The sequence below is a fragment of the Misgurnus anguillicaudatus genome, chromosome 5, assembly GCF_027580225.2.
Source record: "Misgurnus anguillicaudatus chromosome 5, ASM2758022v2, whole genome shotgun sequence".
In the NCBI taxonomy this organism is placed as follows: Eukaryota; Metazoa; Chordata; class Actinopteri; order Cypriniformes; family Cobitidae; genus Misgurnus; species Misgurnus anguillicaudatus.
Genome location: NC_073341.2, coordinates 38,353,336 through 38,365,388, shown reverse-complemented (window position 1 = coordinate 38,365,388; position 12,053 = coordinate 38,353,336). Strand labels below are relative to the sequence as shown.

The following is a 12,053-nucleotide window of genomic DNA, read 5'->3' as shown; positions in this document are numbered from 1 at the left end:
CATTTTGGATTTGTGATTCAAGGCTGACTCCAGCTCCCGAATCGCCTGCCCCTTTTCCCGAACTAGATCCGTCCTCCCTTAAAAATGTTGGACATTTCAAGCGCCTCCCAACGGATAACGTTCTGGGAACATGAAACTGAACGGAAACTGGGGTGTTTTTTATTGTTGTTTTTTAGCTAAGTATGCTTAAAACACTGATTCATCAAAGTGGCTCGTTTATCAAAATGATTCGTTGAAATTCGAACACCGATTCCTTCAGGATCTCCCTTGCGAGTAAGCGTTTCTTCATATTGCACAAATACGCCAGGAGGTGGCGACATTGTCTTTTTTAGTAGTAAACAATGTGATTTCAAACATATTCCGGGTGTATGTGTGTTCACTACTGGGGGATGGATTAATAAAAAGGGTCTTTGCATTTCCGTTAGCCTACCATGGCCATCAATTAAATTCCTTGTATCAGGTAGCTCTGTATGCTTAATTATTTTCAGTCACTGACACATTGCGCGTCCGTAACGTACATCTTAAATTTATATTTACTCATATTTTTCCAGTCATTTTCTGGTGTAATGTAATGCTGTCATCCACGCGCACTTTAAAGCCAAACGTATCCCGGCATGCATCATGTTGTGTAGGAACGTACGTGCCCTGACATTGCGAGACCTGAGGAACATTCCAGCGTAAGTTACATTAACAATTTAGTAGGAAAACATAACATTTTAGTAGGTTAAACATTTTATTAGTGTAAATATGAGCATGTGAACTATTTTGTAAAAAGTTTGCTTTACTTTTATCCACTTATATAAATAATATCCTTGGCAACGGCCAGGTCGTCACACTGGTTAAAATGGCACGTGAAACCTCACCTGTCATAGGTTATTTATTAGCCTTTCACACACATCTGAACAGTTAAACTATAATAAACCACAACACAAATTTCAGTAACTTTTTTTTGACCAGCAAATACTGTCATTGCTTAAAGGGGACATATCATGAAAATCTGACTTTTTCCATGTTTTAGTGCTATATTGGGTACCCAGTGCCTGTATCAACCTTGAAAATGTGAAAAACCCAGTAACTTAGTTTTGGTAAACCATTCTCTGCAAGCATGTGGAAAAAAACAGGTCATTGAAATTTGGCTCCCCTTGTGATGTCAGAAGGGGATAAAACCGCCCTTCAATCTGCACTATCCAACCACTGCACTGCCATTTGGTGCAGAGATCAGCTCATTTGCATGTAAAAGAACACACCCAAAAATGGCAAAAGTGTCAATTTTAACATGTTATAATAAATGATCTGTATGGTATTTTGACCATAAATGTACTCTGGGGACCCCAGATTTATTTTACATCATAAAAAGGTCTTGAAAAATGTCCCCTTTAAAAAACAAACAATGATTACCCGATTGTGTGTCTTAAAATCATCTCCTGTGGTTCAGACAGACTTCATCTCTGTAGCAGTCAGAAACACTCCATCTGTCCAATCCATGGGCAGCCAACACACACATACGTTCCTATTTCAGTCATTTTGAGGACTTTTATTGACATTGTTTTTATAATGAGCCAATTATATTTTTTATGAATGTCCTTACAATGTACCAGTTGTCAGGTTTTTCTGCCTTATGACAACAATATCATCTTCAACACACAAATCCACACACACACACTCGCAGCAGTGGTACCAGCTTTGCCCAGTATGTGTATTTATCTGAATGTTAAATGTTTTAATGGCATAAGTCTGGTGCAGGAGAAATGAAATAAACCTTGTTTCTCTGATTTTTTTCCATACAATCCTCAAATCTGTTTAACCAGCAGTATTTCCAGCAGAGAATAAACAGACAACTCTGCCAAGATGAAGAGAGTGACGGAGCAGGAGGAGGAGGAGGAGGAGAATAGAGGAAGAGACAGAGGAGACTGTGGTCATATTGAAAAACACAAAGCAAAGAATAAGTTGAGGATCTGTGTTATACGGGCCAGAGAAAAAGGAAAGAAGCATGTGGCGTATAAGTTTTACAGTAAATCCTAAACTGCTCCCAGACGGGGTCCCTGTCCGAGGAGGCTTGAAGAAGGGACTGGCTGGAGGGGTGAAAGGGAAAAAGAGAATGTTCGGTTTCTCGCTGCGGTGTCGGATGGGAATTATCAGAGGAAGAGTTAAAGGTATGACATGGCAGAAAATACATAGTGTGCATAAGGTGTGGGCCTTTACCTTTATGGTTGTGTAGGTGTGATAGTATAGATGTAAAGGTTAAAATTTATGATTCATAGCTCCACTCCTCAGGAAGGTGGTTATATGTATATTTTTTATTTTGTTTACATTTTGTTGTGCTCGTATGTGTATAAGATTTGAAATGAAAATAATATCATCAATCTTGTATTACAACAAAATCCTGCATAACTAACTTTCTGCCACATGGGGGCAGTATAGTGTCAAATTTAATTTCACCTGCAATTACTTTTTATTGTCTTATATATTTATATTATATTTCGGTTGTGACAATTTTTTTGATAATTTTGAGCCTAGCCAAAGATATTTAATACGACAAAAATATATAGGGGTGTGGTTAAAATCTTTCTCAGCTAATGTAGTGACATGAAAATGCGAGAGTCAGCTGGACACATTATTTTACATAAAGTTTCATGATTTAAAAAAATAAATATTAAAATAAATATTTTTGAACTTCGCTTAAAAAAAATCTAAGATATATATATATATATATATATATATATATATATATATATATATATTTTTTTTTCACAAGTTGAAATTTAGGGGTTAGGGACATCCACCTCCCAATTTTAAATATCCAATAAATTATGATTTTATATATATATATATATTACTAATCTTACTGATATTTTAATTATTATTGTGGGTTTAAATAGATAAAAGAAGGATCCTAGTGAACATCTAAGATTTGAATACTTAAATGCTTTATATGTATATATGTATATAAAAAACGTTTGTTTTTAGAGTGTATATATATATATATACACTCTAAAAACAAACGGTGCTATATAGCACCAAAAGTGGTTCTTTGCTCGTAATCATAGAAGAACCGTTTTTAGTGCCATATAGCACCAGTGAAGCACCTGTGTAGAACCATATAGTGCTATGTAGAACCATGTGTGGTGCTATTTGGCCCCTATTTGGTTCTACACCGGTGCAACACAGGTTCTTCACCGGTGCTATATGGCACTAAAAACGGTTCTTCTATGATTACTTGCAAAGAACCACTTTTGGTTTGTTTTTAGAGTGATGTGTATATATATATATATATATATATATATATATATATATATATATATATATATATATATATATATATATATATATATATATATATATATATATATATACATCATATATACATCATATATATATCATATATACATCATATATATATATATATATATATATATATATATATATATATATATATATATATATATATATATATATATATATATATATATATATATATATATATATATATTCATTATTATTAATTCCTCAGATTAAATTTTTCTCTAACATCTTTGAAAAAGCAATTCTTTGTGTTGTGTTGTTTAAATGGACAATTAATGCCTAAATTTGGGGCCTTTCAAAGTGTACATACAGTAGTGTTTTTACAACAGTGGTGCAATTGCCTGTTGTTTATTGTCTAATTGCTTGTGTGTTATATGTTGTTAGTGGGAGTTGCATGTGTTTGTGATGTTATATAAACGAGAAGGTTGTGTGCAATGTGTTAAAAAGAAAAACAGGTGTTTGTCCTCTCTTAAACATACAGTACAGTGCAGCTGTCAAGTGAAATACCCCACCAACCCCGAAAATGAAACCTGAGAGCAGTTTTTCATAAATGAGCCATTATAGCAGCAATGTGACTTTATCACTCATTTCCACAGCTAGTAAAGTTTATTGTCACCATTTAGTGCAGCAGATAGCATTCGAAAACCGTATCATAAAGATTTTTAAATGCTTCGTAAGAAAGAGATAATAACAGTCAGCTGGTTATTACTGAACACCAAAACCTACATCATTATTCATCAACCTACATCATTTTTCTGATTGTGAGTGTTTGACTTTCCATTATCCTGCTTATTACATGCTTACCAAATAAATCAGTGATCATTAAATATTAATTCAAGTTGAAATTATTTCATTTGAAAAGAAACCACAGAGTGATATGAGAGACATGGGATAGTAGTCAATATGTTGTTTAGTCGTAGTATGACGTCAACTACCAGTCAATATCAAGTATTTGTCAAATACTCATGTGTGTGTGCTAAATAATGTATATACAGATTTATATTGTGTTCCTGTAGCTCAGTCCGCAGGGCATTGTGTGAAATGGCCAAATAATGGTCTTAAGCTGTCACTGGGGCAGTATCCTTTAAAGGGACACTCCACTTTTTTTAAAATATGCTCATTTTTTAGCTCCCCTAGTTAAATGTTTTATTTTTACCATTTTGGAATCCATTCAGCTGAACTCTTGGTCTGGCTGTAGCAATTTTAGCATAGCTTAGCATAATCCATTGAATCTGATTAGACCATTAGCATCGTGCTCAAAAATAACCAAAGAGTTTCGATATTTTTCCTATTTAAAACTTGACTCTTCTGTAGTTACATCATGAACTAAGACCGATGGAAAATTAAAAAGTTGGGAATTTTCTAAGCATATATGGCTAGGAACTATACTCTCATTCTGGCGTAATAATCAAGGACTTTGCTGCCGTAACATGGCTGCAGCAGGCGCAATGATATAACGCAGCAGGCGAAATTAGTGCCCTTAGTATTTTTTAATAGCAGGGGACTATTTTCGGTCATTGCGTAATATCATTGCCCCTGCAGCCATGTTACTGCAGCAAGTCCTTGATTGTTACGCCAGAATGAGAGTATAGTTCCTAACCATATCTGCCTAGAAAATCACAACATTTAATTTTCTGTCAGTCTTAGTACACGATGTAACTACAGAAGAGTCAAGGTTTAAAATAGGAAAAATATTGAAACTCTTTGGTTATTTTTGAGCACGATGCTAATGATCTAATCAGACTCAATGGACTATGCCAAGCCATGCTAAAAGTGCTAGTGCCAGACCCTGAGATCAGCCGAATGGACTCCAAAACGGTATAAATCTAATGTTTAACTTTAGGGGAGCTGAAAATTGAGCCTATTTTCCAGAGGTGGAAAGTAACGAATTACATTTACTCACGTTACTGTAATTGAGTAGTTTTTTTGTGTATTTTTACTTTTTTGAGTAGTTTTTAAAATCTGTACTTTTACTTTTACTTAAGTATGTTTTATTTAAAGTATTGTACTTCGCTACATTTTAAATCATATCCGTTACTGAGTAAAAAAATATTTTAAAAAGCAAGGTGATAAAGACGCGCAACGGATGTAAATGGGCGGGGCCCGGGGGAACGCGCAAAAAGAACCATGGAGACGGACGAGACAGGCGCGCGCTAATGCAGACCCGCCTCAGTTCAAATCTTATGAAAGAAACCCCTGGTCATATTTAAGCGACCACTTTCCACTGACGCGAAGCGAGTGTTTCATTTCTATGAAAGGTAGGATTCATGCTTTTAAGTACAAAATTGCACGACGCGTTTTTAATAGCATGCGCATTATCTTCCGAGGTCTAGCAGCTTCGCGTCAAGTCAAACACAAATTCAAAACGTCCTCGAATGCGCTGGTCATTAGACATTGCAGAGAGAGAGAGAGAGAGCAAGAGAGAGAGAGAGAGAGAGAGAGAGAGAGAGAGAGAGAGAGAGAGAGAGAGAGAGAGAGAGAGAGAGAGAGAGAGAAGAATAAAGGTCATCAGGTCCCCAGGTCAGGGAAGTAAGAAGATAATAAACGTGTCAAATGTATATAGACATGGCACTCATCTCATTATATGCTCATTTAAACTATATATAGTTTAATAAAATAATGTATGTTACCAGCAATACATCAATTACAACCTTACTATAGTGATTGTATTTACAAGCTGCTGACCACCTTCAAAAGTGCATAACTCACATTTAAAAATCATTAAACAATTCCATAAATGTTTCTTTGTTTAAAAAAGCTTTTAATTTTATTAACTTTTTGTTATTGCACTTTAATTGTAAAGATGTTCCTACAATTAAAAACAACTAGTTTGAGATTTATTTCCCTTGTCGTTTTTGAACTATACTAGAATCCTCCACCTCTTCCCGCTGTAAAAAGTAACTATTACTCTGAGTAAAGTTAAAATGATTTACTTTTTACTTTTACTTGAGTAGATTTTTAGACAAGTAACTTTACTTTTACTTAAGTAAAATATTATTAAAGTAACTTTACTTTTACTTGAGTACAATATTTTATTACTTTTTCCACCTCTGCTATTTTCAAAAAAGAGTAGAGTGTCCCTTTAAAAAGGTCCTAATTTAGGTACAGATATTTAGAAATTTGGTACCAATACACTCTAAAAATGGCTGGGCCATTTTTGACCCATGCCGGGAAAAAATATTGGACAGAACACATGCTGGGCCAAAAACGACCCAATGCTGGGCTATTTTAACCCAAATGCTGGGTTATTATACCCCATGGTTGCATAACAACAACCCAACATTGGGTCATTTTTAACCCAGCATGGGTACATTTTTAACCCAGCACGTGTTCTGTACAATATTTACCCATTATGGGTCAAAAATAACCCAGCCATTTTTAGAGTGTAGGAGGTACTAAAATGAACCATTTAGGTTCAAAGGTTTACTTTTTAAAAGGGTATCACCCCAGTGACAGTAAAAGACCATTTTTTTTTACCATTTTGTAAGGATAAATTAAAGATAGAATGCTCTGTAAATTAAAGTCTTTGGACAAAGCATCTGATAGATTAACATTTTAAAAAACATTTTATAGATTAACCGCTTCTCGCCATGAATATAGCCATAGATGCTGGAAAGGTGTTAAGAATAAATAAATAAATAAAGCAAGATGCTCAGCTGAAGAGCAGAGAAACGGGGCGTGTATGTGTGTTAGAAATGAGCATGAGGCACGTGGGGTTGAGACAGTATCGTGAGAGGGTTTGCTCGTGTGTATCTGGGGAGGTTTGTGTTCACATCAGCTTGCCGGTAAGAAGATACTCTCCGACACCAAGTGTATGACCGTGTGTGTGTGTGAAGGCAGATGATAAACAGGCCAGTGGATGAAGGAACAGCAGCTAGTAGTGAGTGAAAGAAAGGAGGGAGGAGAGAAGAAATGTGAGTCTCATGTGTGGCTTTGCTGTCTGGGGCGGATCTCTGTTAAAGCACTGAAGCGTTCGGCTACATTCCCACACTGCAGTGCTGTCATAGCTGGATAAACTACCATCTGCTGCTTCTTATGGACTGAAGCTCCGAGTGACCGAGGACATTTGTTCAATGGAGACTAGTTGCATGTGTGGATTGACATCTGAAGGAAGAGAGGACCACGTTGTGTTAATTGGAAACGGGAGATTGGAGTGACACTGGAATATCTCAGGAAAAATCCAATTCTGTCTATGCAACACACATACACAAACCGACAGTAATTCAGGCATTCAATTTAACCCTGCAGTAGGGAATCTGTTCATTTGTAAGAACTTGGAAATTTTGGAATTCTGTATGATGTGGATTTAGGTATTGAACTACTAATAGGAAAAGCAATAGCTCAAAGTGTCCGAGTTGGAATCTCTAATTCTTCTAAAGCGAATGGATGCACTTATTTTGCTTTTCTTTTGCTGGACCATCATTTCATTCCATTTAAAGAAGATTTTTCCACAATTTTCCTTAAGGGAAAAATCTCCAAGGGACTCTACCTCAAGTTACATACATGAATAGATGAATATGTTAATTTCCAGTCAGGTGCTTTAGCATAGTCACACGGTTTTGTCAGTTTTAGTCTGTTCCCAAACTAGCGTGTGGCAGAATGGATTCGTGACATTCCCATGATGCTGTGTGGCTTGAGGAGAGAGGGTCGCAACAACAGTGGTGAGTCATGTTGTTTATTTTTCACATTCATTTGTTTATTCATCTTTGCATAGATTCAACAATATGTGTACCATGGTAGTGCCAAGAGCAAATTTATATAATAGTACTGTATTTGTTACAAACATAGTAATTTGAAATAAGCAGGGCCCTTAGCACTACCATGGTACACGTTCAGAACAACATGGTTTTACCGTGGTACACTTTAGATGGTGTATATTAAGGTAGGTATTTGCTTTGTCTAATACACAGCATGCATTTAGTGTTTGCATCCCTCCTGACAATTTTAAGATGCTTTTTATCTTAAAATAAAACATTAATATTGTAACTTACCCCAAAGAATCTGCAGTTTTATGTCAATGTAAAAGCCCATTTAGCGTTTAAAGCCCAGTACGTCTGACAACTGGGGCCACTGCGGCCCTATAAATAAAATCTCTGAAAATAGACCCCGAGCTTCCATTTGCATTGTTAGACCATCATCCGTTTAACCTACATCAGGATTGGTGTCAACACAAGCAGGGCCGCTGGAGTGCTTTGCTCCAAATTACTTTGAGTTTTAATAGACTTGGAAATTAGTCATCGTGGCCCATAATTTTTACTCAACTTTGTTCTTCATTGTGAGTTTCAGAGAGAGAAAGAGAGTGCTCTGTCTGCTACTTTCAACATTTACTATATCAGTGGTTCTCAAACTTTTTCAGCGTGCGGCCCCCCTTGTGTAACGTGCATTTCGTCGCGGCCCCCCCAAAGACAATTTATGACAATTTTGTTCTAAAACATAACATTTTAATTAGACAAAACATATTACACAAAGTAGTGCTGTTGGTAAGTAGCCTTATATTTTTTTTAGGTTTAATTACACAGAATTTATGAAAAATTAATGTATTTTATAAACTGGGGCCCCCCTGGCACCATCTCGCGGCCCCCAGTTTGAGAACCACTGTACTATATAACAAATGTCTAGTTTGATCATTATGGTACATGTTTTGTTTCAACTACTGCAGTGTTGAATTTTGCAAGGTCTTGGGCATTAAGCAGCACTTCATTGGACCTCAGGTTGGGAACAACTGGCCTATAGGACAGCTGAACCATCTTCGCTGAACAAATGTAGTTTTATGGCTTGTTAACACTCAAGAGGAACTACAACACTGGGATATGTTGACCTTAATGTATTTGTTGAGCGGTAGATATACAGCACCATTACTAACATAAACAGAGAAAACATAAAAAGACATTGTGTCTTTATCAGGATTCGTGGAAGGATCAATCTCTCACAATGTCCACAGAGCATCATGGGCTATATAGGTGAATTTGAATAGGTTTATTCCTACTTTGTCCTCTGTTATTGATGTAATTTTTACTATCAGTTGTATTTATAATGAATCTGAATTTAATTATATATACTGAAATTTTTTTGTGTACTTTAAACAATTTCTAATACCACCATTGTAAACAGAGTGCATGGAGATGAAAGAGTTAAAATGTTAAATATATAACCTTTTATTTCATAAAGTTAAAGGTGACATTTTACAAGACTTTTATCAGATGTAAAATAAATCTTTGGTGTTCCCAGAGTATGTATGTGAAGTTTTAGCTCAAAATACCATCTAGATAATTTATTATAGCATGTTAAAATTGCCACTTTGTAGGTGTGAACAAAAATGTGCCGGTTTTGGGTTTGTCCTTTAAAATGCATATGAGTTGATCTCTGCAATAAATGGCAGTGCCATGGATAGTGCAGATTAAGGGGTGGTATATTATCCCCTTCTGACATCACAAGGGGAGCCACATTTCATTGACCTATTTTTTCACATGCTTGTAGAGAATGGTTCACCAGAACTAAGTTATTGCGTTGATCTTTTTCACATTTTCTATGGTGATAGAAGCACTGGGGACCCAATTATAACACTTAAACATGGAAAGAGTCAGATTTTCATGATATGTCCCATTTAAAGTAATATAACTGGTACATTGGAAGCAACCAGAAGAACAAACAATTCAGACATATATTATCAGACACGCAAGGTTTGTGTAGCCTTGTGGATTAAAAGCCAAAGTGTGCTTGAAGGTTATAAGGTTAAAACCCACCAAGAGGGGTACAGAGCCTCGAGCTGTTAGCATTGTGTTGCTCCAGGTTGCCTGTCCAGTCAACTTGAAACAGCATTTGCAAGCCAAATGTCATCAGATACGATCAGTCCTGTTTGATGGGGTTACGCAGTAAAAATTCATCATGGTATGAGCTGTATAAAAGTTAATCAATTTCATTACTTCTTATCTGTTTCAGATGATGGCCCGTACACGAAGGCAAATAAAGACGCGACTGCGAGTGACGGCGTCAGTAAGAGAAGCAGTCTTGCAGGTAGGTTGGTTAAAAACCTGCATGCATCTTCTGATGTTCATGGTTTGCATGACATTACTGTACCTGTCTTCCATCAGATGTGTCATGAAGGTATAGTTCACAAAAAAAAAGAAAATGCTTAACCTTTATTGCTTTCACAAAAGGTTCAAAGAAGAGACATGAATAAACAAAATGCATGTACTTATATTTTGAAGGGGTTAAAGCCCCCACTTTCTATTTACTTTCATTATATGAAATAACGGTTAATGTTGAATAGGTAAAGAAATCCCATACCAGGCGGTTAGGAATGACAAATTTTTATTTTGGGTGATCTGTCTCTTTAAAGGTTCTGTGTGCATCAGCTGAGTCTTGTAGCTGAAGGTGAAGTGAGTGTTCATCTGTGATAATGCTGATATTTGATTTCCTCAGACGGCTGCTATACTCCTTCAATTGCTCGCTCTCTTTTTATTTTACCCATTGGGCTCGTGAAGAAGCATGTTAGATCATTAGTCTCAACCGATTTACAACTCATGCATTCACTATCAAACGCTATAGAGAGAATTACAGCTGCTTGTTTCAAACGTTTTATATTATTAAAGGTGCAATGCATTGAAATAATCTGTTAAATTGTTCTCTGATATCTACAGGTATGTGGCTTTATTAAGTGCAAAAATATTTTTTTTAAATGTCCATTTGCAACCCTAAGTTTTACCTTTAGAATGAAATGGTCTATTATTACCTTATTTGGAAGGGTCATGAATAATAATGTTGAGCTCTGCTCTGATTGGCTGTTTCTCAGAGCAGCTCCTCTCAGTTCTTTGTGTGTGCAAACAGGCATTATTTTTGAGTCTGTATCAGACAAAGATACAGATTTTGACGAATAAACAATTTTCGGAGATTGGAAATTAGACATTTCTGAGTGGTAAGTTGGACCTGCAAAACGTAACTGTAACCTCAATAGTAGAACTTCAGGCTAAACGCTGGCATATAGCATTAACTAGCATGTAGCGCTAACTGAGCAGTCACAGTTTTTAGCATTGTAACAACATTGTAATTCATTTAATGTGTAATTTATTGTTGGGGGTGTACATCTCGACTGTAACGTCAAAGTTGGTGTTATGTTGAGATTGGTCTGTTTTCCGTCGGTCTTTTGCATGCACAAAGTTTACATAAAAAGGAGGAAACAATTGTCTCACGATATGTCATTACCATGTACAGAACTCTTATTGTTCATCTATGTCTAGGTAAATACAGTTTTACATTCTATGGCACCTTTAAAACAAAAACACATTTGTTTTCATTCTGTTAAAATTATTATGGTATGGTTTACTTTGTACATGTGAATTTAATGTAATGTGGTCTTTATTATTACAAGTAAAAATAAACACATATTTTTTGTAAAAATTATTTGCACAGGTAAGTAATTGTGGTAATTAAATTTTTTTTAGAGCTGCCTAACGATTAGTCACGACTAATCATTTGCAGAATAAAAGTTTCTGTTCACATATTAAATGTGTGTGTAATGTGTATAATAATTATGAATATAAATGCACACACATGCATGTATATATTTAAGAAATATTTGCATGTGTAGAAACATTTGTATATCATATATAAATAAAAATATGTATTAAATCAATATATTGTTTCTTTTAAATGATACTTACATGTGTTTTTATTTATATATATACATAATATTTGTTGATGTACTGTGTATAATAATTATGTAAACAAAAACTTTTATTCTGCAAACCAAT

General features: G+C 35.4%; 1 protein-coding gene across 4 annotated transcripts in view; it reads left to right on the top strand.

Annotated features, from left to right (window-relative positions):
• Positions 1 to 1,808: 1,808 nt before the first annotated feature.
• grip2a (glutamate receptor interacting protein 2a) overlaps positions 1,809 to 12,053 on the top strand; it is a 37,954-nt gene continuing 27,709 nt past the window's right edge. For 3 of the 4 annotated variants that reach the window (XM_073868138.1, XM_073868140.1, XM_073868141.1), the window contains exons 1-2: positions 1,809 to 2,153; positions 10,243 to 10,317. In XM_073868138.1, the coding sequence (XP_073724239.1) occupies positions 1,991 to 2,153; positions 10,243 to 10,317 (238 nt within the window). In that variant the 5' untranslated portion in view covers positions 1,809 to 1,990. Of the gene's footprint in view, positions 2,154 to 6,861; positions 7,965 to 10,242; positions 10,318 to 12,053 lie in introns of those variants that run through there. The other variant, XM_073868139.1, reaches the window with a different exon arrangement.